At 40.8% G+C, this 26,044-nt stretch overlaps 1 protein-coding gene across 3 annotated transcripts; it reads right to left on the minus strand.

The window, feature by feature from the left end:
- Positions 1 to 404: 404 nt before the first annotated feature.
- Positions 405 to 25,388, minus strand: larp6b (La ribonucleoprotein 6, translational regulator b). 3 transcript variants are annotated; one of them, XM_039767052.1, is made up of 4 exons: positions 25,102 to 25,388; positions 18,364 to 18,516; positions 12,446 to 12,656; positions 405 to 2,235 (listed from the first exon to the last, which is right to left on the minus strand). In XM_039767052.1, coding segments are annotated over exons 1-4 (1,482 nt in total). In that variant the 5' UTR covers positions 25,104 to 25,388; the 3' UTR covers positions 405 to 1,119. The 3 variants fall into 3 exon arrangements, with proteins under 3 accessions (XP_039622986.1, XP_039622985.1, XP_039622987.1); XM_039767051.1 differs by having other exon boundaries at positions 408 to 2,235; positions 12,446 to 12,659; positions 25,102 to 25,382; XM_039767053.1 differs by having other exon boundaries at positions 410 to 2,235; positions 12,446 to 12,659; positions 25,150 to 25,380.
- Positions 25,389 to 26,044: the final 656 nt, after the last annotated feature.

Below are 26,044 nucleotides of genomic sequence, written 5' to 3' on the forward strand. Positions count from 1 at the left end.
AAACTTCCATGTACTTGCGTGTACCCTCACCCTTCAGTCTTTTCTGGAATCCTTGAGTGCGAGTCCACCTCTCTTTGCTCTTTTGATCGTGTGGCTGTAAAGCCGGCTTCTTTGACTCATTTTGAGGAGTCTCGCTCCTTTTTTTTTTTGTACCACCAAAATGGTAGACAGTCCCCAAATACCCACAGTTAAAACAATTTGTACTCTTGCAAATAATGCCTGTGTTTGAAAGACCCTCTGCTTTCCTGCTGTATCCTTGTGTGTCAACCTCCCTCGCCAGGCACTTCCTTTCGATTGTATTTAACTGTGCAACCATCCTGAAACTAAATGAATCCAATCTCTCAGAGAGAGACCCGACGCACACAGAAATTAGAATTTTATTATATAGACGCTTCACTTTAGAACACATTTTCACATGGCAAATTTATATAGGACCCAAGATTGTGAACAAACAACTTCAGCATGAATTCCAAGCATATCCATTAAGTCAGTTGCCAAAAATTAATGTAAATTTATAGAAATTCTTATTTCTCATTAATTCACACCAAAAAAACTATAAACATCCATGTTCTTTATTTAATACTTAACTTTAAATTCCACATTAATGCACAGAACATTCAGTGCAAGTCTCCTAAGCACAAAGTGATGGTCACCCCACTGCACCTCCCCTTTCATCGGACAACGCGGATGCTCATACTACACATTTTTAGATAAGTTATTTTAAAACAATCTAGAAACCACCAGTGCCAATAGTTTTACAGTAGGTGCCAGCCCCAAGATGGCAGTGTCAAGAAAAATCATTTACAATCAATTTATGCACAAGAAAATGTCACATCAGAAGTGCAACGGATTGGCAATTTTCGGCCATTTTGTGAAGCCGATTTTACTTGTTTCAGGTACTTAAAACAGTCAAACGTTAGCATGAATTTGTGCCCTTTTAAGCTGGTATACAGACAAATCTTAAATATTGTTCAGGCTACAGATTCAAATGGGCACAAATTTAAAAAGATTCAGTCCATTACGTTCAAGGTGCATTATCAATCAATCGATCAATTGCAACTCAGTCATAACACCAGTTTTCTGGGAACTCCGAGTGGACATCTTTTTCAGTATATGGACTTAATGTCTCAGCACTAATTTCCCTCTACCGATGCAGTTATAGAAGCCTTTAGTTCCATCAGGGCCAAGAGGCTGGCGAATCAGTTTGGTTGGCAGCCCAGTTGAAAGTGGCAACTTCCTTGCAAGAGTGGACGTACAAGCCAGTTTTTCTGAACTGGCTTGGAAAGCAGCCATCTTGCGCCTTTGCACCCAGGGACTACCAACCAGAATGCCGCTATCACAGGAGAAGTCTTCGGATTTCTTGAGCCCCTCAGGGCTGGAGCCAGATGTTGGCCATTGTGACAAGCCAGGGCTGCTACTTAAATCCATAGTAGCAAGGGGTGAAGGACAGACTCCACTTGCAAAGAGCTTGCGGGGCAGGACTGGGCTAGCTAGAGGGCTGCTGAAGGAATTTGGTCGGAAAGAAGATACCATCCTGGGACTAGCAAGAGGACTGCCATACAGGGCCTGTGGGCGGGTTATTGTGCGGATTGGCACCGGAGATCCAGGAGTGAAGTCTGACTCCGAAGAGCTGTACACCGAAGAATCCTCCAAAGGAAATGGGAATCTCTTGGATCGGGAAACTGGCTTCTTGGGTTGCTTGAGGACTTCTAGGGTTTCCTCAAGATCTTCAGATTCCTCTGCCTCCAGGCTACTATTCTTTCGGCGAGTTCCCCGGCCACCTACGAGGACTACCTTAATGTCCTCTCCACTGTTTGCATGCTGCTGGACTTTGAGACCTTCATAGGCTTTTCGAGCTCCTTCAAGGAACTCGTACTCCACTAAGGCACACACTTTGGTGCCCAGCTCAGGGTACTTAAATGCATACTTCTTCAGCTCCATTGGCAATTCTTTACCAGGTCGAAGGATGCGCAATGAGCCGATATTGCCATATTTGCCAAACACAGCCATGGTCTTCTCCATTGTACAGATCTGGCCAGAACCAGATGGCTTATTCACTTGAGAATCATCCTGCAGGTTCCAAGCCAACAGGATTTTGCTAGGAGGAATGGCGAGAAGGGATTCGGGAACAGGCTCTTTTCGCCTCACTTTTGTACCTTCTTCATTGACTTCCAAGATTCTGGAATAACTGAGGGCATGTCTAGTAGCTTGCCAGTCTCTGGTCAAGTACTTCACCTACAGAAGAGCCGAAAAACAAATAGTCAGCGTTACGAACATTAGACTGCAATCGCCTTCATTCTGCCATATCAGGTTATTCCTAAATATTCCTTTTCTAGGGTATCATCCGAAAGAGTAGAGGCCCAGAGCGGATTCATATTCAGTTCTTTACTTTTACAACCCCAAATCAGAAAAAGTTGGGAAGGCATGGAAAATGCAAATACAGTGATCCCCCGCCTATTGCGGAAGTTACGTTCCAGACCCATCAGCAAAAGATGAAAATCTGCGATATATGATGATGATGATGCAGGACACTTGGGAGCTTAAAACAAAACGAAAAGTTCACAAAAAGTTTGCTCACAACAAATCGGACCACAAGCAAGAGAACCGAGATGCGTCGGGGACCCATGCTGGCGGTTATTATATTATAAATTATAATACGTATTGTTCTAACGAACTCTTGTCTAGCACGCGTAGCGACAAATGAAAAGCATATGTACATTTCGTTATGAATTGCAACTGTCTACGTATTTATGTAGCAGTACATTTTATGATTTACTAGTGTATTGCTTAAATGTTATGTATTAGTTATTAAATTGTTATCAAGTGTCAGTAATTATATTATTCTAACGAAATTTTGTCTAGCACATGTAGCGATTGCTGAAAACCATATGCTTTGTTATGAATTGCCTGCAAAGTACACTACAGGTAGGATGTACTAATTTAATTTTTCCGCGATATAGTGGAATTCTTAAAATTTCCTTTGACTTGCAGGCAGTATGAACCCAAGATTTTTCTTGTTTCGTCTGGTCAACTTCATTTCATTTGTTAATAGACATCCATTCTTACCTTTTAGGCCTGAAACACATTTCCCCACCAAAAAAAGGTTGGAACAGTAAAACATTTAGCACTTTGTAACGTCACCATTCCTGCGCACAACACTTAAGACGTATTTGCAGGAAGAATGGGACAAAACACCTTCATTGCGTGGTATCTTCTGTGCAAAAACGTCTGTGTGCAGCAGTATGGGATCATCGTCGTTGCATTTTTTATTTCAAAAATTCTCCACACATTCTCCATTGGGGATGGGTGAGGACTGTAGGCAGGCCAGTCAAGTCCAGCCCCCGGACCCTCTTCTTCCACAGCCATGCCTTTGTAACGTGTGCACGAAGTTGTTTTTGCATTGTCGCGTTAAAAAATTCATGGACATCCATGGAAAAGATGTTGTGTTTAAGGACACGTGTTACTCTGAGATCTCAGTGTACAGTAAAACCTTGAAATTTGTGAGTAACTTGGTCTGCAAGTGTTTTGCAAGACGAACAAAAATTTTTAATTGATAAAACGAGCAAGGTTTTGCAATACGAGTAGTACGTATACACTTTGCCTGCCAAGCATCACGTGATCATAGCTGAGCCAACAGTAGTTCCCTCTCCGTGGGATTGTGGGTAATCATCTCCCATGCTCGGTCTCAGTCGATGTGCCCTACTCATATACACTCACCTAAAGGATTATTATGAACACCATACTAATACGGTGTTTGACCCCCTTTCGCCTTCAGAACTGCCTTAATTCTACGTGGCATTGATTCAACAAGGTGCTGAAAGCATTCTTTAGAAATGTTGGCCCATATTGATAGGATAGCATCTTGCAGTTGATGGAGATTTGTGGGCTGCACATCCAGGGCACGAAGCTCCCGTTCCACCACATCCCAAAGATGCTCTATTGGGTTGAGATCTGGAGACTGTGGGGGCCATTTTAGTACAGTGAACTCATTGTCATGTTCAAGAAACCAATTTGAAAGGATTCGAGCTTTGTGACATGGTGCATTATCCTGCTGGAAGTAGCCATCAGAGGATGGGTACATGGTGGTCATGAAGGGATGGACATGGTCAGAAACAATGCTCAGGTAGCCCGTGGTATTTAAACGATGCCCAACTGGCACTAAGGGGCCTAAAGTGTGCCAAGAAAACATCCCCCACACCATTACACCACCACCACCAGCCTGCACAGTGGTAACAAGGCATGATGGATCTATGTTCTCATTCTGTTTACGCCAAATTCTGACTCTACCTTTTGAATGTCTCAACAGAAAATCGAGACTCATCAGACCAGGCAACATTTTTCCAGTCTTCAACTGTCCAATTTTGGTGAGCTTGTGCAAATTGTAGCCTCTTTTTCCTATTTGTAGTGGAGATGAGTGGTACCCGGTGGGGTCTTCTGCTGTTGTAGCCCATCCGCCTCAAGGTTGTGCGTGTTGTGGCTTCACAAATGCTTTGCTGCATACCTCGGTTGTAACGAGTGCTTATTTCAGTCAAAGTTGCTCTTCTATCAGCTTGAATCAGTCGGCCCATTCATTCTCCTCGGACCTCTAGCATCAACAAGGCATTTTCGCCCACAGGACTGCCGCATACTGGATGTTTTTCCCTTTTCACACCATTCTTTGTAAACCCTAGAAATGGTTGTGCGTGAAAATCCCAGTAACTGAGCAGATTGTGAAATACTCAGACCGGCCCGTCTGGCACCAACAACCATGCCACGCTAAAAATTGCTTAAATCACCTTTCTTTGCCATTCTGACATTCAGTTTGGAGTTCAGGAGATTGTCTTGACCAGGACCACACCCCTAAATGCATTGAAGCAACTGCCATGCGATTGGTTGATTAGATAATTGCATTAATGAGAAATTGAACAGGCGTTCCTAATAATCCTTTGGGTGAGTGTAGTCAACAACTATGAGCAGATACGGCTTACTATAGCATTGTGACCACGTGCGTGTGCGTAAAGCATTTTTATTTTGTGTGCGAGCGAGCGATGAATCGGTTTAATGACAATGTCCCATTTCCGCAAAATCCTCAAAAGGAGGCAAAAGCAATGGTCATTGGATAAGTTCCTTGTTAAAAGTCGCCAAAAAAGAAAGGATTCCAGTGAGCCAACAGACAGCTGTGATTCCATTAGAGTGAAAGTCGTCCTACACAATAACCCTCCTGCTCTCTCGTCTCCCTCACACCAGCCACAATTCTTTTCAAAAGGTAAAGTGCCCGTTAATTTGTTTTATGCATTTTTTACTTTATATTTTGTATTCATCAGTTATATGAATATTTTTCGGTTGTGGAACAGATCGGAGTTTCCATTATTTCTTGTGGGGAAATTTAGTTTTCATATACTAGAGCTTTGGATTACAAGCATGTTTACAGAACGAATTACGCTCGCAAACCAAGGCACCACTGTCTTTTTCTGCATTAATTCAGACATCACAGAAGTATCAATTACCACAACCTCATACCATGACTGACCCTGCAGGCTTTTGGAGTAGTTAACACTCTGGATGGTCCTTTTTGTCTTCGGTCTGGAGCACGCCATGTCCATTTCTTCCAAAAAAAGATCTGGAATACTGACTTGTCTGACCGCCGTACACGTTTACACTGTGCGAGGGTCTGTTCCAGATGTCTCAGAGCAGTCGAAGCCACTTCTGGACACGGTGAACATGAGGCTTTTTCGCACAGTAAAGTTTGAACTCTGTATTGCAGTGCTTGACAAAAGGTTTGCCAAAGTAATCCCTCGCCTATGGGGCGATATCAGCCATTGACGAGTGATGCTTCTTGATGCAGTGCTGGCTGATGGATCAGCAATCACAGGGGTCCGTTTGTGCCCTTGACCTTCTCGCTCTGAAATTCCTGCAGATTCCTTGAATCATTTAATACTATGCACTGTAGAGGGAGAAATATGCAAATCCCTTCCAGTCTTTCTTTGAGGGATATTGTTTTGAAACATTTCAATCTTTCTCTCACACATTTCTTGACAAACTGGGGATCCTCTGCCCATCTTTGCTCCTCAAAGACTGAGCTTTTCGTGGATACCAAATCCGGATTACCAGGATAAATTTTAAATTTTACCCCATTGCTGGCCATAATTTGTCCCCATCCCAAATTTTTTTTGGAATGTGGTGCAGGCCTGGAATGCAGGAATGGATGTATATTAACAAATTAAGTGAAGTTGACCAAACAAAACATGAAAGATGTTGGGTTCGTAATGTCAGCAAAATAAAAGTAAAATTAAGAATGACGGCATTTTCCATATTGTCCCAAATTTTTCTAAATTTGGAGTTGTAGAGAGTTCTGCTTCTTGAGTGATCTGCTGTTAGAATTAAAGTGCTACTGGCTCAAATAGATTTTTAAGTGGTGATTATATACAACTTACTGTACAGGGTGGGCCATTTATATGGATAAAAAAACCAAGCACAACCTTGTTTTTCTTGTGAAATTCTTAATAAATTTGATGTGTCACATGACCCTCTTCCTATTGAAAAAACAAAAGTTGGATCCAAAATGGTCGACTTCAAAATGGCCACCATGGTCACCACCCACCTTGAAAAGTTTTCCCCCTCACATAAACTAATGTGCCACAAACAGGAAGTTAATATCACCAACCATTCCCATTTTATTAAGGTGTATCCATATAAATGGCCCACACTGTATATACTCGTGTTTAAAGTTCTCCCACGTATAAGTCGGGGCTCCATTTTACCGTATAATTTCTGGTATTTTTATAAGGTCGGTTGTAGAAGTTGAATGCGGAAAACTCACACGATTGGTTCAAGAGATTACGATATGCGAATGCCCACCTGAGAGAGTAATCACAGGGCACACAGCCTTTCAACCCACCCCCATGTATTTGTGCCTACATGACCACATGGTAATACCCAAACTATTCCGACACGATGTTTGCATTGTATAGTGCATCTCACACCTGTGGAAGTGAGCCCCCGAGGAAGACAGGAATAGTTCAGTCTTTATTCAGTGACAGAGTACAACATGGATTCATGCTTTGCAAAGCAGAAGAGCAAAGTTCTCGTTTCAAATCAAAGCTCCAATAGTGGCTCCTGGTGTTTGTTTGCAAAACTAGCCTCTGCTCCCGGTGCTTAGAGACCGGCCATTATTTAAAAAAAAACCCAAACCACACACCTTCAGAACGCAATATTTTTTGTGTGTGCATGTCGGTACACTTATGTACACAAATATTGCCTAATATTACAAACAGCTACTTTATTTGAATTTCACATGCTGCAAAAGACTGTTAAAGATAAATGGCAATGTCTCTGTACCTTTCGCTGCTATTCGTCGTCCGAATCTGCAATGACGGCTTCGTTGTTGTCTAGTTCACCATCGTCTTCCTCTTCTTCCAGGTTTGCCGGTATTTTTGGTCAACCCGGCACGAAAATGAAGCAGTTTTAAAAATTGGTATAGCCATATTTCTTATATATGCACCGTGCTGACATGCACATGTATTACACACGCAAAGATACAGATGCTTACAATGTACGCTAGTAGGCAAATACCAAAGACCCGGTTACTGTTAGAGACCGGCTACTATATTGGCCACATCCACTCTGATGCCCAGCGACAATAAGAGACTCAGCATTTATTGGAGCATATACGGTATTTATTTTCCTCACTCTCCCTTACTTCTGAGACAGCATCTAAGCATTTAATCTTATATTACGCAAATCGGCCAACCGTTTAGAGAGGCCCCAAAGGAGGAAAAAAAAAAATAAGGTAATCTTTCCTGTGTCTACATGCTAAAAAAAAGTTGTCATCCAAGGTCAGCTTACTGCAACCCGTCTCATGACAGACGTCTATATGAATAACCTGCCGTTATAACAAAACGGCTTTTACCCTTCAGTAGCTTGCAAGCAGTTAAAAATTTCTTTCACACCCCCTCATACACCTTATCTACGATGGAGCGTCCGATCAGAAGAAAATATGAAGCTGGCTTTAAAAAGTCAAAGTGGCGAAAGAAATTGGTAACTGCGGTGCTGCAACAAAATTTAATGTGTCTGAGAAACTGGTGCGAGATTGGAGGAACCAAGAAATTGTTACATTTTTTAAAAGTGTCATATTTTTTTGAACGGGCGTACAAAGACGGAGTCTGAATTTATCATCAATTTTTCGGGTTTCATGACCCGACTTCTAAGCGAGTATATAGGGTATTTGGACTTGCCTGGCTAGCAGCTTTATTTAATTACCACTTAGCTGCACACTTGAAAACTAAGCCTTCTTTTCCTCCATGATTAACTTGTGCTATTTTGGACTGTGAGGCAGATCAGAGTAGGCATTTTATTTTGTACTGAAGTTTTCATGGTTGCGCAATTCACTGTAGCTTGCATTTCCTATCTGTTTAAGTATTTGAGAACAAAATTAAACCACCACAAACACACCATGTCCACTTAGGGTGAAAAATCTCATGTTTTTCAGGTTGCACAATCCAAATGTTTGTGAGCAAACAATTGGACAACTGTGTGCAAAAAGTGTTTTTTGCTAATATTCTCAAGTAAATACTTCTGGAAAATTGCCACACAGGAAATAAGAGGAACACAACATTGTAGTGGCTGTGCTTTAGCCTTTAATGTCACTTGCACCCGTGTCTGTATAGGTGGTCACTATTTGGATACAAAGGCAGCAAACTCTAGAGAAGTGTTGAAAATGGTGAATGGCAAGCATTTAAAAGCTCCTGGAAAAAAGATACAAAATTTCTGAATTGCTTCGAAACGTACTAATACATCTTTCTGAATGAAGCAAAGAGAGGACAGCTAATAAATTACAGTAGATCAGTTAGACACAAGCTTGACCCCTTCATTTGTGAAGCTGGTTGGAATAAATACCTGCAGTATGGCACTCCAGGACTGAACTTGGGAACCACTAACTGAGAGAAGGCATACACACTTGTAATATCCTGGGGCCTCATGTATAATGGCATGCGCAGAATTCACACTATAACAACATGGCGTACAGACAAAAGCGGAAATGTGCTTACACACAAAAAAATCCAGATGCATAAATCTGTGCGTACGCCAACTTTCAACGTTCTTCCGCTACCTATATCCTGGTCAGCGTGAAAAGTAACGCACGTGCACGCACCTGCTGTCCTGTCCCAACACCTCCCAGAATTACACCTCTTTGAATATGCAAATCAATATAAATAGCCCTTAAACTCGGCCTTCTGTTAAAAGGCAATGGCAAAAGCAAGAGGGAAAAATAGTACATTTTTCTTTGCCTCCACTTGGTATTCGCTGAAATTCTTCTATTTGTTGGTTTAAACAGTGGTATAAACAACAAAAGGAAGTTGATCGAGTGACATAGCATGTCGGGGAAACTTGAAAGCTCAAGTTCACAATGTTGCAGTGCCCAAAATAAAAAAAAAAAAAAAAGAAGAAGATGTCAGATATCAAAGTCACAGTGAAAAGGCGAGTCGTAGCCCACCGTCCGAGTGTCATATAAAAGCTTATTAGGGTACAGAAAAAAAAAAAAAAAAAGAAGAAAAAGGCACACAGTGGGGGGAAAAAAAAGCATGAAATGTCAACTGTAACCTCTAAATTTCCACTTTAATCATGTAGATTTTGTCATTAAAGTAGATCATAAACTTCATCTTAAAATCGTTTAACTAGTTTCTCAATCCCTAACTAAAGTAGAACGTTAAATGCATCATTTTGTATTTGATATTCTATGTCCTGTGTGTGTGAATCACTACGTACTTCCGGGCTTTCTCTTCCTCCGACTGGACACAGAATCCATTGCATTTGTGATGATATTACAGCTCTCTGAATAATTTAAATACCGAGATGTATATGCGATATCATTTTCATGACGATAGGAGTTAAAGCATGTTATTTAACATGGGAACACTGTAGCGCAGTGATTCTTTAGGTCTCACGCAAGATGCTTGCTGCGCCATGCACAATCTTCGATGAAATACTTTATTGTAGCAGTACTGTCTCTTTCAAATGTACTAACCTCTAGTTCTTGTCCTTACTTTTCTTTCACCAAATACCCAATCGCCACACAATTAGCTCTGTAATAGACGTTAAGCCATCTGTAAGCTTAGAACGCAGATTCTTCAAAACTTAGAATAATTAAACACGTACTACGAAGATATTTCAATCAATCTATCCTGCCAGTGTCACGTCAGCACCAGCAAGACTACAGCGAGAGGTAGGAACAATCCATGAACAGAGCGCCAGCGGCTTGCTAGCGCTGCGGCACCGTGTAGTTAAAGTTATCTATATAACATTTTGCTGCATCTTAAATGATATTGTCATCATATGTAAATACACGCTTTATAAAGTGGCGCAGGTTGTGCGATATTATAACTGCATCGCAAGTTTACAGTGGGGTGATTGCACTCAAGTACAAACAGTTCTACAAGGAGCACTTGGACTGATTGAGTGCATTTAGTTTTTGGATCGAAACGGTTTCTGAACCGCAAGGTCCGTACAGGAAAGGCTCTGAAGCGTTTGTCGTATGAGAGCAGTTCAGTAGGCAGTATGGCTGAGGCAGCGTATGCTTGATGCTGTATCCTGATAATTCTCTTTCCGATCCTGTGATTCCCCACTTAGATACAGCGATATAAATACTCCAAGTGGTGCAGTGAGAGTAATATGGAAAAAGATGATCCAATGTGGGATCCGAGGTGCAGCGAGAGTAAAAACGCTAAAGTTAAGGTATTTGGAGTAGTTTGACCATTCTGTGGACCATTACATTGTTACTGGTTAATTACAATCAGATGCATTAAAGTAATAAACAATATGCGGATAATTTCAGCGTATTTATAAAGCCGCATCAGGGATGTGGATCTAAAAAAGAAAGGGTAACCACACAGGAACAGTAGCACTGCTTTGACACTGGGTGCCGCCAGTCTGCAAAACCGAGCGCAGAACTTGCGTACGACAGGGTATGAGGTACCATGGAAATGTGCGTGGCTTTACGCCAAGTTTAGATTTTATACATCGCGATTTGAACGTGGAAATGTTTTTGCTCAACATTTTTGTGCGTACGCATCATTTATACAGGAGGCCCCTGGAGAGGGAGACCATCATTCCACTCCCTACCAAAAGGCACCAAGTAAATTAAGTCCTGAGCAACATGCAGGCTGTGGAAGGTTAAAAGAAAGTCCTGCTTTTATGGCCAACACCACCACAAAGAGGCTTTCCCTACATGTCCAAAGGAGAATCACAATTTGTGTTTGGGTAAGAACCCAGTAGGTGGAGAGATGATCTTCCACAAGCAAGTTGGGACACTGGATAAATGTTGTACATATGCAGTACTTCTCAGGAATGTACATTCAAAACCACTTGTAGTGGATTGTAAAATGACATCTAGCAGATACAGTATGTTTAATATTTTGTATATCTGTCTCTATTTCTAATGTGAAAGAGTATGGAAGCTGGACAAGCCAGTTTTCTAACCCCAGAGATTCATTGATAAGGAACACATCATCTGGGTCAGTTTTATGGTTTAATAGCTTCCATTCTTTCTTATTACACCCACACTAAAGTGGCTGAACTGGGAAGGGGTTTATGCATAAGCTGCGTCACTAGTGAATGACCCAGGAAGAGACAAGTAGACATTCAATTGGTCATTGGAGGTATACCAAAAGAATTTAGAGCAGTACAAGACAAGACTTCCCTTTCTCCACAGTCCCTCTCAGACTCTTGCTATCTTGCCAAGAGGAGACCACCTCTCTTGCTATTCCTCCATGAAGACAACTGTTTTAGCAGCCATATTGAAATAAAGAGACTGCATGAACCTGTTCAGCTAATGAGTTGGCCAAGAAGAAACAAAAACACAACTAGACATTATTGGGCCACCTGAAAACGACACACCTAGCATTATCAGGTTGTATGGTTTCATTTTGCAAAGCCTCATTCTATTTGCTTGTTCGGCACTAGTTATAATAAAGATTACCTATAATAATGCAACAAGAATACCTCCTTTCGGATCATCTTTTTCCATATCTTCCCGTCCTCGTCATCTTGCTCTGTTACACCAATCACCTGCATGTCCTCTCTCACCTCACCCATAAACCTTCTCTTAAGCATTCTTCTTTTCCCGGCAGTTCTATCCTGAACATCCTTCTCCCAATATACCCACCATCTCTCCTCGGCACATATCCAAACCAACACAATATCACCTCACTGTTTCCCCATCTGTCCAACCCGAGACGACTCTCTAATGTAAAACCGTATGACAAACCACTTACCTCGATTTCTCAAGTGCACGCACACACACACACCTTTCCCAGTCCCAACCACCACATATGCTTGTTCACTACTGGGCCTTCTATCTGAAGTGCTTAATTTAAAACGTTCAGAGTTTTGTACTCCTCACATAGGCTTTTCAATCCATCAAAAACATTTGGAACAACATGTCCACCCTCAGAGTGAAGAGTCCCCCTACCTTTTTGAAAGAAGTGATCAGCTTGATGCTGACATATCCCAACTTGTTTCTCCTCACATGTTTCAGAAGGAAAGCATCTTCTGCCAGGTTCTCATCCGAAAGGTAGAACTCCACCTGAGAGGCGATCTTCCTGGCCAGTTCCTCATCAGGTGGCCTCCAGTCACTCCCATCATAGGGCTCATCTTCAAATATTTCATGGTAGTCACAAGAGCTGCTGTTCAGAAAACACAAATGTGCGAGGTATCTTTCAGACACACTTTGAATGATCTACAAAAAAAGGAAACTGTTGGTGCAAAATGGACAGAGCAAGAGCAACAGCAACAATGAATTAAGCATCCAAAGTTGCAGAACAAGTTACAAAATGCTCACATGGAACAACATACAGCTGGATCCAGGAACTTGGTTAATGGCTTTTAAAGGGGAGGCATTATTAGTTTATTTACGTCCTCATTTACTGAAAGACTATCACATTTTTGTAGTCCATGCATTATCAAGATTAACAGTGGTAAATGAAAGTTCTTGCAGATTGATAGATATAGAATGCATTAAAAGTCTTAATTTCACACAGTTCAAAACCGATTCCAAATATACTTGAGGCCAGAGAAAACCAAATTGAACATTTAAGAAATACAAAACCACCATTATCCACAGACCCTCTAATGAACAACTCGCAGTAGCACAAAAATGCAGTGGCATAATGTAGAATTCATAAATCCCAGCAGTAAAGGAGGTGCGGGTCTCTCCCTGAAAAAATGCATTTACAGTAGAACCCCATTTTAAAAAGTTCCAATTTAATGGTTTTTGGACGCTATTATAATAAAAAAAAAAATCTTGGGAAGAGAGAAGAGACGCGACTTCTCACGGGACATGAAAGTGTCTCTCCAAGAAAGACTTTGTGCCAAGAGATTTAACCACGCCCAGGGCCGGAAATAAGACACTAGATGACAAAACAGAATGTCAAAGAAGCTTAAAAATGTTGGCGCAATACACATGCAGAGCAGGTTACAGATAATGGAAGTACGAAAAAGTGACTTGAGCCAGATGTCCCGATTGATTTTTAAACCTCCCTTTATTTTTTTTACAGCTCAGATAAATTTTGCGAATGATCCAAATCTGTCTCATCTTGCATGTACAAAAAATTAAAAAAATTTTGTCCGACAGATACAGTAAGATTGTGGCTGCTGCCTTATTTCACATCATTTCAGTGCAGGTTTGAATTTGTCAGCTCGTGATGGCAAGGAAGAGAACCATGAAACAAAAGATCAGGGGCCTCATGTATAACGCTGTGCGTAGAACTCGCACTATAACATGGCGTAAGCACAAAAGCTGAAATGTGCTTACGCACAGAAAAATCCAGATGCAGGAATCTGTGCGTACTCCAACTTCCACGTTCTTCCGCTACATAAATCCCGATCAGCGTGAAAACTAACGCTCGTGCACGCGCATTATGTAACGCCCCAAATCCTCCCAGAATTACGCCTATTTGAATATGCAAATCAATATAAATCGCCCTTAAGCGCAGCCTTCTGTGAAAAGACAATGGGAAAAGCACGGGGAAAATATAAGAATTTCAGCGAATACCAAGTGGAGGCAAAGGAAAAACATACTATTTGTTCAAATAAACCGTGGTATAATCAACAAAAGGAAGTTGATCGAGTGACATAGCGTGTTGGAGAAACTTGAAAGCTCACATTCACAAAATAGTGCCGGAAATAAAAAAGAAGTCACATATATCAAAGTCGCCGTGGAAAGCCGAGTTGTAAGCCCACTGTCCGAGTGTCATATGAAAGTTTATTAGGGTACAGAGAAAAAAGGCACACGGTGGGGAAAAAGCACAAAATGTCAACTTCAATCTCGACATCTCCACTTTAATCACGTAGTTTATTTTGTCATTTAGTAGAACATTATAAACTTCATCTTAAAATCGTTTAATTAACCAGTTTCTCAAATCACATCGTAATTAAAGTAGCACGTTAAATGCTTTGTTTTGTATTTGATCTTCTATGTGCTTCATGAGTGTGAATCACTACTTGCTTCTTAAACCAGCTCTCTTCCTCCAACTGGACACAGAGTCCATTACATTTGTAATATTACAGCTCTCTGAATAACTAAATACTGAGATGTATACGTGATGTCATTTTCATTATGATAGGAGTTAAAGCACGTTATTAAATATGTGTTTCACTTCTATGAAATAATTTATTGCAGCAGTACAATCGGGGGCGGCACTAGGCTTGTGGTGGCACTGGGCAGAGGAAGAATCAGTGGCTCCTTCGTCGGCCAATGTCAGTAAGGTAGCTTATCACGGTGGATGGCTACGTCCGTTGCGATACTGCATAGCAGCCTCGTGCTCATGACACAAGCATTTATCTTTTGCTGAAATTTGTCGCTGCGTTTTTAGCTGTGTTGTTATTTTCTCTTTCTGTTTTATATTCAATATATATTGGCGTGGCCGTCACTGCAGTCAGTGCTTTTCTTTACCCAAGTAACCGATCGCCACACAATCAGCTCTGTAATAGACGTTAAGCCATCTGTAAGCTTAGCGCCGATTCTTCAAAACGTTTCAAGAACATTGAAATATCTTCGTTGTACATGTTTAATTATTCTATCCTTCACGACACTCCCAGTGAAGAATATAGATTTAAATGAAGTTAAAGTTTTATGTGTATAATTTAACAAACATATTTTGCTGCATTTCACCTTAAAAATGATATCGTCATCATATGTAAATACGCGCTTTATAAAGTGGCTCAGGTTGTGAGATATTATAACTGTAGTGCAAGTTTACAGTGAGGTGATTGTACTTATAAGTCCTAACAGTTCTACAAGGAGCAATTGATTGAGTGCATTTAAAGTTCTTGGGATTAAACTGTTTCTGAACCGCGAGGTCCGTACAGTGGCTGAGACAGCGTATCCTTGAAGCCGTATACCGATAATTCTCTTTCCGATCAGCTGCTGCTGCTGTGATTCACACTCAGATACAGTGATATAAATACGAGTCGTGCAGTGAGAGTAATATGGAAAAAGATGATCCGCTGTGGCAACTCCTAACGGGAGGAGCTGAAAGAAGAAGAAGAAGAAGAAGTGAGAGTAACAACGCTAAAGCAGTTATGGTATTTGGAATACTATGGCTGTTCAATGGACCATTATATTGTTACGAGTTAATTACAATCAGATGCATTACACTAATAAACAATATGCAGTTAGTTTCTGTGTATTTATAAAGCCACGTCAGGAAAATAAGGAGTAACCACACAGGAACAGTAGCACTGCTTTGACGCTGGGTGCCGCCAGTCTGCAAAACCGAGCGGAGAACTTGCGTACGACAAGGCATGAGGTACCGTGGAAAAGTGCGTGGCTTTACGCCAAGTGTAGGTTTTATACATCATGATTTGAACGTGGAAAAGTTCTTAGGCAACATTTCTGTGCGTACGCACCGTTTATACATGAGGCCCCAGATCTGTTGGTGCGAGCACATTTATACCTGCTGGTATGCTGTACCTAAAAACAAACATGACCCAAAAGGACAGCAGACAGGACTGAGGAGCACGGTTTGGATGGGTTGGATCAGGGGCGTAGCCAGGAATAGATTTTAGGGTGGGCCCATGTAAAAATAAGGGCAAAAAAAAAAAAATAAAATAAAATAAATAAATATACATACATCTATTCATATTGTGGTACATTAACATAACTGAATTATTAGGACCACACAAAAGTTAAAGGCAAACAAACATTATTCCTTTGAAGAACACTGCGTCTTCTTGCTATGCTCTAGTCATTTTATAGTACTTGTTCCTATTATTTTGCAGAGAAACATCGAGCCTTTCCCATTATCGCAGATGTTAGAAAGGATTGCGTTATAGTTAGAGTGGTTGGTTGATCAATGGCCGACAAATCGTTTGGTGGGTCTGTCACGGCATACTTATCGTTTGGGGCCATTAAAGCCAAACGTTTCCTCAGATGAAGATGCAATTGAAATGTTTGCTCCATTTACAGTATACATACACCCCCCCACTCATCTATATATCTATCTATCTATATCTATATATATATCTATATATCTATATCTATATATCTATATATATATAAATAATTCACTAAGGCAAGACACCCATGGAAAGCTGGATTCACTAAGCCGCCGACAAGTTAGACACCTATGGCGCATGCAGGAAGGAGCCACGCCGGAGGTGAATCGCCATATGCAGCGTGTAAAACGGTTTGAAAGGGGTATCCCATGGGACCCTGAAAACAATCCTTTACAACTGAGGTTAAAACACAATGAAGTAAGCAGTCTTTAAAAACCGAGTTTTCGGTTACGACGCACGACCGCGTGAACCATAGCAAACTGTTTTTACACGCTACATACAGCAATTCATACAACAAACATGCGTCTACCTAGCTGCTCCTGCAGGAACACGGAAAGTCTACGCGAGTCACAGGTGCATCTGGACTGTGCAAAGATAACGACTCAAGTGACGAGTTGGAGGTGGGCACATGAGCGATGGCGGTCCGCCAGTTTTCAGTCAAGGACGATTGTGTGTTGGTTTGCTCATTGCATTATTACAATGTTGCTTTTCTTACCGATTTTTCAAATGTTAATTTTCTCCCTGTGCTTAAAAATCATTAAAAAACCGGCCTGATTATGCAGTGTATGGTACACCGCGGGTTGGCTAGTATGTTATAATGCACTTGTGCCTGCTAAATGTGCTTCACACTCCCTATTTGAGGGGCTTCTCTTTATTAGTTTATACCACAGGCATATTAAATACAAGCAGGATTAAAACAAATCTTATTGTTGCCAAAAGCAGAAGAGAAAGCAACTGGATGCAGGAAATTACCAGTACAATATGGATATTTCTGGAGTAGTCAAAGATGACGATGGCCTCCACAACCAATTTTTTTTTTGCCATGGCTGCATCTCAGGTCCTCTTGGCGACTGTTCTGTTTTTTTTGTTTTTTTTTTGCAGTTACTCCTCTTTTCCATAAGCTGCTGACTTTTTAAAACTTGTACTGGTATGATCTGTCAAAGTGAAATTGGACCGAATACTCCAAGCCCCTCACAGTCCAATTTCACTTTGACAGATCATAGCAGTACATGCACAAAGATAACCAGCTCTTCGAGGGCTTTAAGGTTTTGACATTTCATCTTGTCAGACTGCCCTTTTGCAATGGTAAGTTTAAAATTTTGTGGATGTCAACTACGAATACCATCCGTCGGTTAGACATTTTTACCTTTTGTTTGTTTCAACTACTTTTACAGAGATCAAAAAGTACAGAATGGTCTTGGCATACTATTTAACATCACGAAATATCTACTTTACAATAAATAAGGTCTGTGTACGGGCATCGCGTCCCTTACAGCAATACAATTGGTCAGTTTGGCTTTGGTGATGCAATCGAAAGAAGTATAAGCATGAGACACACAAGGCACAATGAAAAAGTCACCATTAGGGCCACGAAGTACAACACCGAATGAGAATTAAGAAAGTCTCCTCAAAAATAAAGGAGTCTGAGAAACAGGCTTAATGGTTACATGGTCGAGAGAAGCAATGCCAGTTAAGAGATTCTCAACAAATGCAAATACAGAGGAAAGCGCTGAAGGTTTACGGAGGACAAGAGATAGAAAAGTTTTAAAGTCTTTGAGTTTTAACGCTTTAAAGCATACAAATTAAGTCATATCCCCCCATAGAGATGTTACCAATTTGAAAATCTGCTAGTCCATTTAAAACAAAAAAAAACAACAACAATTAAATTAAAAGCACCCTCTGTTTGAAATTAAAAACTGGACTTCCCTGTTAAATTTTCTTGAAGAATTTGTGTAGCAATTTTAACAAAAAAAAATGTTATATATATAAGGAGATTTTGAATCCATGAGGCCACCAAAAACCCAATAAAATTTATGCGTTTAGAAAACTCACCTGTCCATGCTGTCCAAAAAGCAATCATCCAAAGAGGTGCAAATTTGCAGCGTGGAAGAATCCATGATGGACTGGTCAGGAGGATCAGGGGAAAATGGGCTTGTCAAGTACGAACAAGGAGAGAGCATTGTGCCCGTGAAGTGCCAATGGCACCTGCAGATCAAAGAGAAACAAGTTGGGGGGGGGGCTGGGAGGATCTGTAATACATTACTTAAAAGTGCCTTTCACAGTACAACACTATAAATAACAGTCCAATATGCAAGCAATTAATGAGATCAGCAAAAAGCAATATTAAAAAGTTTTTAAAATTAAAATCTAAACTTAAGTACGTGTATGAAGTTCCAAATGCAGGGCATTCCAGAACTGTGGGACCAATGCACTAAAAGCCTGATTACACATAGGGTGCAGTCTGCACAGTGGAGTGGTTAACAGCAAGGAGTCAGAAGAAAATGGAGAGTGTACATACACACACACTCAGCTAGCTAGCTAGCTAGCTAGATAGATAGATAGATAGATAGATAGATAGATAGATAGATAGATAGATATAAAACACATCTACGCATAGAAGAGTGTATGTGTGTCTGTCTGCCTGGTCTGGAAGAGCAAGGCTACAGCATGAAGCTCAAACAGCCGACAAGGCAGCCCCAAGTTAACAAATTGGAAGAAGAAAGTACAAGGATGCTACAGGATTAAGATGAAAGAAAGCAACTGTTACCAAAGTGAGACCGCTGCCACGAATACACAAGCAAGGAGAAGAATTCGACAAAACAAAACCTTGAAGGAGAACCTCACTTATCCATTAATGACCAACCAATGTGATTGATTGAACTGCCAGTGTCCATGGTTTCAGGGAGCCCCGGCTTACACAGCTAGTATGGACATAAAGAGCAGGGATACCAAAAAACGCATTGCAATAGTCAAGTCGCGAGGTGACAAAAGCATGAATGAGCATCTCAGTTGCAGTATCAGAGAGCAATGGACGCAGCCCTGAAATTTGCTTTAGATGGTGCGACAGGTGGCCACGGCCATTACCTGGCTGGAAGGACCGGGGAAGAGAGCATCGGCAGGGCAATGCCTTCCCCAGGACGCTAGAGAGCAGCCCTCCTGGGAGTTGGAGTTTGGCACAGCCCTGTTGGGTTCCAGGGGGGCCGCCAGTGAGAGCTACAGAGCCCTATGTAGGGCTTTCACCACACCTAGGAGGAATTCCAAGTCTGATTAATGAGCCCCCGGAACACTCCCAGGGCCAACCTTAAAGAGTCGCCTCACTCCATTCAGGGTGCCAGAGTCGAGGAAGAGGGGTGGTGAGGAGACTAGTGGCAGGCACAGACGGACGGACGGACGGACATCATGCTGTAGAGCTGTATATACAGTACTGTGGGGAGTGAGGAAGACGCGCTTCTCCAGCTGTAAATAAAGACATGCTGTGCTGAATTTGTGGGTGATGGTGTGAGGAACTACATCAGAATTAGCCGATGTTAAGAGGGGTGACCATAAGGGGTCAGTGCTAGGGCCTCTGCTAGCGCGTGCCATACATACATACATACATACATCTACACTGTGTGCACAATTATTAGGCAAGTTGTATTTTTGAGGATTAATTTTAATATGGAACAAACACAGTGCTATCAGTCAATCCAAAATGTTAATAAACCTGAAACCTGAATGTTTCACAACGGAAATGTGAGTGTGAACATCATCAGGGAATACATATGTGCACAATTATTAGGCAACTATTAGTGTGCAGATTTATTATGCAACTAAAGGAAAAATGAAAATTTTCCCATCTCACTTGTTTATTTTCATCTGTTATAGTGAGAATAATAAACAAACACCTCAAAATTTACAAATAAACATCTCTGACATTTCAAAAAAATCAATCAATCAATGACCAATATAGCCACCCTTCTTTCCAATAACAGTCATAAGCCTTTCCATTCATGGAGTCTGTCAGTTTCTTGATCTGTTGACGATCAGCTTTTTGTGGAGCAGTGACTACAGCCTCCCAGACACTCTTCAGAGAGGTGGATTGTTTTTCTCCCCCGTAAATCTAGCGTTTAAGAAGTGCCCACAAGTTCTCGATAGGGTTTAGGTCAGATGAGGAAGGGGCCATGTCATTATTCCTTCATCTTTAAGGCCTTTACTGGCTGGCCACGCAATGGAGAACTTCGATGCAAGTGATGGAGCATTGGCCTACATAAAAATCATGGTCTTTTCCTGTATCACTGTTTGAAGAAAGTGTCTTCGAAAAACTGGCAGTAGGTTTGGGAGTTGATTTTGAGTTCATCTTCAATGCAAAAGGTCCAACTAGCTCATCTTTAAAAATACCAGCTCATACCAGTACCCCACCTCCACGTTGGAGTGGAGCTCTGTGCCCATTACTGATCCACAGGTCCATCCATCTGGTCCATCAAGAGTCACTCTCATCTCATCGGTCCATAAAACCTTTGAAAAAATCTGTCTTCAGATATTTCTTGGCCCAGTTTTGACGTTTCAACTTATGTTTCTTGTTCAGTGGTGGTTGGGTTTCAGCCCTCCTTACCTTGGCCATGTCTTTGAGCACTGAACACCTTGTACTTCTGGGCACTCCAGGTAGGTTGCAGCTCTGGAATATGAAAGTACTGGAGGATAATGGGTTCCTGGTAGCTTCACGTTTGATTCTTCTCAAATCTTTGGCAGCTAATTTGCGTCTTTTGTTCTCAACACGTTTCTTGCGACCCTGTTGACTATTTGCAACAAAATGTTTGATGGTTCTGTGATCACACACCAATATCTTAGCAATTCCAAAAGTGCTGCATCCCTCTGAAAGACTTTTACAATTTTGACTTTTCAGAGTCAGTTAAATCTCTTTTTTGGCCCATTTTGCCTGAGGAAAACTAGCTGCCTAATAATTCTGCACACCTTGATATAGGGTGTTGATCTCCTTAGGCCACACCCTCCCTCATTACACAAATACACATCACCTGACGTGCTTAAATCCAATAAGCATTCAAGTTAATACAGCTTGGAGTTGGAATATACGCATAAAAATGATGATATGGTCAAAATACTCACTTGCCTAATAATTGTGCACACAGTGTGTGTGTATATATATATATATTTTTTTTTAATAAAAGGCAAAGCCCTCACTGACTCACTCACTACTAATTCTCCAAGTTCCCATGTAGGTAGAAGGCTGAAATTTGGCAGGCTTATTCCTTACAGCTTACTTACAAAAGTTGGGCAGGTTTCATTTCGAAATTCTAAGCGTAATGGTCATAACTGGAAGCTATTTTTCTCCATATACTGTAATGGAGTTGAGCTGGATGGCCATGGGGGGGCGGAGTTTCCTGTGACATCATCACGCCTCCCACTTAATCACGTGAACTGACTGTCAACGCAGTGCGTAGAAAACCAGGAAGACCTCCAAAAAGCGCTTAAGAAAACATGCATTATATAATTGAGAAGGCAGCGAAACAATAAGAAGCGAGCGAGTGACATATACTACCATATTCATGAGTGCTGCTACTTCGGAAACAAAGCACGGTGTAAACCTACAGTTTAAATTAAGTTCATAGACAGGCTGCCGCTGGCGTTTGTAATTTAGTGCCTGCCCATATAAGGCTGTCCATCAGCGGCAATCCAATAGAAACACTGCCGCTAAAAATTCACGGGTGAAGGACTGTGCTTATGCAGAGGAAGATGAGATGGTCAGGGTGGTGTTTGGCACAAACTCAGCGAAACTGCAAGAGAAAGTTTTAAGTGCCGGGTGTTAGCTAACGTTACATACAGCCGTGGACATCGCACGAGATGGCACCAGCACAGCTGTGAACCTTTGATGCATGAACACCAAGCGGCTCACGTGAACTGACGCAGTGCACCAACAAAAAGCAACAGTTCCAAAGAGTGCTGAACAAAAACCAAATTACACAATTGAGAAGGCAGCAAAAAAATATGAAGTGTGCGATACATACAAGCATATTCATAAGTGCAGCTACTGCGGAAACAGTCAATGTCCCGCTAAAGGAAGACAGTGTCTCTAGCGCCGAGGTTCGATTCCCGAGAGGGGATGCACTGAGTATACATATATATATATATATATATATATATATATATATATATATATATACACACACACACACACACACACACACATATATACATATATATATATATATATCTATCTATCTCAACAACACCCATATCAATAACAAAACAATTACATTAACAATCATCTTACGTTATTTTTAAAATGTTTCTTTTTCATAACTTCTTTAACACACTCTCCGCTATGAAGTGCGGGTATTCTGCATATATATATATATATATATATATATATATATATATATATATATATATATATATATATATATATATAAAAAAAACACAAGATGGTTAAGTTTTAAGATCATACCAAGATAGGTAGATTAGCAGATAATTTGGAATGCATTATATCATCACAGAACGACTTGGATAGCAGACAGGCTGGGCAGATTTCTGGCAGATGAAATTTAATGTCAGTAAATGTAAAGAATTAGACATAGGAAGTAAAAATGTGAGGACTGAATACACAATAGGCGGTCAGTAAATTGACAGTCCACGTCATAAGGATTTAGGAGTCATAGTGGACTCAGCTATCGACTTCCCAACAGCGTTCAGCAGCCATTAAGAAGGCTAACAGAATATCAGGTTATATAGCGCCTTGATGTGTGAAGTACAAGTCACAGGAGGTTCTGTTCAGTCTTTATAACACACTGGTGAGGCCTCATCTGGAGTCCTGTTTGCAGTTTGGGCCTCAAGGTTACAAAAAGGACAAAGCACCTCTAGAGAAGGTCCAGAGAAGAGCGACTGGGCCGATTCAGGGCTACAGGGGATGAGTTAGGAGGAAAGATTTAAAGAGCTGAACCTTTACAGCAGCGTTTCCCAAACTCGGTCCTGGGGACCCCCTGTGGCTGCAGGTTTTTATTCCAACCCGATTCCTAATCCGTGATAACACTGATCTAATTTAATTAGCTGGTATTTTTTTTTCCCCCCTTTGTTTGACATTGAGAAAAAGCACAGCAGCATGATTTTTACATTTATAAGACATTTAGAAATATTTCTGTTTTTGCTATAGACTGAAATGTTTAACTCTTTTGTTGATTTCATTATACTTTGCCCTTTCTCTGTACAGTTTCCCCCCTTCGTTGAATCTTAATAATGACAATTTAAAACGAGCAGATCAGACACCCAGGAAAACAACACTGAATAATCAAAGGCTGCAACTACTTTAGAGTCAGAGCCACTGATTAGTAAATCATGTAATAAACAAACAAATAGAAGAACTAGAAAAGTGGAAGGAAAGTCAAGATGAATACTTTTTTTTTTTTTTTTTAAAAACAAACAAAAAAAACATTCCCGTATAACTACTTGGTACATTTTAAAATTTTTATTATTTTTTTTAACCAAACAGTTTTCTATTTTCTAGATTGTTCCCTCAACACAGAACTTGGGAAATATCAGTTCACCTAATTAGCCCAGCAGTTCAATTAAAACAGAAGCTGGTTGGAACAAAAACCTGCAGCCACAGGGGGTCCCCAGGACGGAGTTTGGGAAATACTGCTTTACAGTTTAAGCAAAAGAAGATTAAGAGGAGACATTATTGGAATATTCATGGGATTGAGACGGCGACTTTAAAATGAGTTCATCAAGAACACGATGAAAACTCGACTTGATGATATATTAGAAGAAATAAGTGAATAGGACTGGCGAGCTTTGTTGGACCGAGTGGGCTGTTCTCGTCTAGATTGATCGAATGTTCTCTGCCTGTCTGTGGGGTTGGGGCGGCTGTATGCGCTCCGGTGGTCCACAATGGGAAAAGGCAACCCTGGTAATATTAATATGTGGATCAAAGGAGAGTATGCTTAATAAGATTTTTAACGCACAAGTGTGAAGTACTGGCAATGTGAGTTTGTCTACAGGGTGGTCCAGATCTAATTATGCAGATCCAGATCGTCTGGATGACTTTGATTTATGCGGGGACGATTCCAGTTCGGCGCAAAGACGATTCTTCATGTCATCAGTTCGCACACTTCTCCAAGGTCCAGAATTTTTCAGGTGATTTTCTATGTAATATAAGTTCTAGCGTAATGAATATTGCATAATTAGATCTGGACCACCCTGTATTGGAGAATCGAACCTTCTGTATTTTTTTTAGACACGCCCAACACTTTATCCACCGAGCCAATCACTGAAAAGATTTTGGCAAAAAATTTGTACATAAATGATAAACAATTGGTAGATTGAACGTCCAAAACGCTAACCGCATGGCCAACGCTACTTGTCATATTAAAACAATTTGACAAAACTTCAAAATTAATTAACCACAGCCACTACATGACGCTTGCATGCATCTCACTTCTTACCATGAAAGACCAGCGTGCAGTAAACGCCGCCGCACATTTTTTTTTATTTTTCTATATCGGCCTTGAACATTCCACCGTTTGAATGAATGCTACAGTACCTTAGATTTACAAAATCCTATCACAAAGTAAACGGGAAACCAGTTTTATACCCTCGGTAACGCCATAAAATAATTTCAGAGACGCTCCTTCTTCGAGATCTGCGCAACTTCACCTCGGACCTACTGCGCTGCAGGACACGACATAAATAGTCGCCAGGAGTTTAGTGACAAAAAAAAAAAAAAAAAGGAACTGGAATAAACGGTCAAAAATAAGCGACACATTTTTATAACAAGTTAAAAAAAAAAAAAACATTAATTACATATAAAATTCTCTTCAAAGAATGACACGATGTGCCTTAACAGCTTACCAAGCAGCCTTCTTCAGACCAGTCTGTGCAGAAACCGCAGCATCTTTCACTCAAGAGAAACTCGGGCGTTTTGCATTTGACTATTGATTTACAACAAAATGAGACAATTAGGTTAATCAGCCAATTATGTGAATCCTCTCCTGGTGTCCCGTATAGCGAGGGGGTTCTCTAGTTCAGTCCCCTCCCGTTAGCCGCAGGTTTTCTTTACTCACGCAGGCTGTTATTTCCCAGTCGCTGCGCTTTCGCATTGTTTGCCGGCACAGCAGGACGGATTTATGAATTTCATGTTTTGTATATCTTGATGATTAAGATTGTCATAGTAGTCTTAATTTTCATTTTTTTTTTTTTTTTAAATTTGATCATCCGCAGTTTGCTAATGAGCGAACTCTGACATTAAAGTGGCTGCAGCCTTTCAGCATTGTGTCCACTCCGCCCGCCATTAATTGTCTTTATTAGGACGTGATTGAGGGAGTCAAATATAAACAGCAAGTTTGCATTAACAGGAAAACTTCGAAAAGCCGTTAAGAATGTAAAACGGGTTGCAAAAAGACAAACAATTCTAAATGTATTCTCATTGTAATCCTGGCACTACTATGCGTTTCTGAATGCAGACAAAAAAACACATTTTAATTAAACAACAGTATCAACTACGAAAAATAGCTGACTGATTGAGAAGCTGATGGGAACAAAAACAGGAGGCACAGTTGACATCCAGAACGCGATCTGAGAATTAAAGGTATAACATTTATAGGAGACTAGCTGTGCTAACCATCTAAGATGGGTTGAGGTAAAAATCAGCATGAACGTATGCAGTGCACCATTTGTTGGATGTATTTTGTAATGCATGCAGTAATAAAATGCATTACATTTGTCATTCCAACAGATGGCACATCAC

This window comes from Polypterus senegalus, chromosome 10 (genome assembly GCF_016835505.1).
Source record: "Polypterus senegalus isolate Bchr_013 chromosome 10, ASM1683550v1, whole genome shotgun sequence".
NCBI lineage: Eukaryota > Metazoa > Chordata > Cladistia > Polypteriformes > Polypteridae > Polypterus > Polypterus senegalus.

Excerpts from the sequence above, each read along its gene's own strand:
- larp6b (XM_039767051.1), bottom strand. Across the intron at positions 12,660-18,363 it reads TTTTTGGACAGCATGGACAG|CAGCTCTTGTGACTACCATG; the intron begins GTGAGTTTTCTA and ends TTTTCTGAACAG. Across the intron at positions 2,236-12,445 it reads TGATCACTTCTTTCAAAAAG|GTGAAGTACTTGACCAGAGA; the intron begins GTAGGGGGACTC and ends GCTCTTCTGTAG.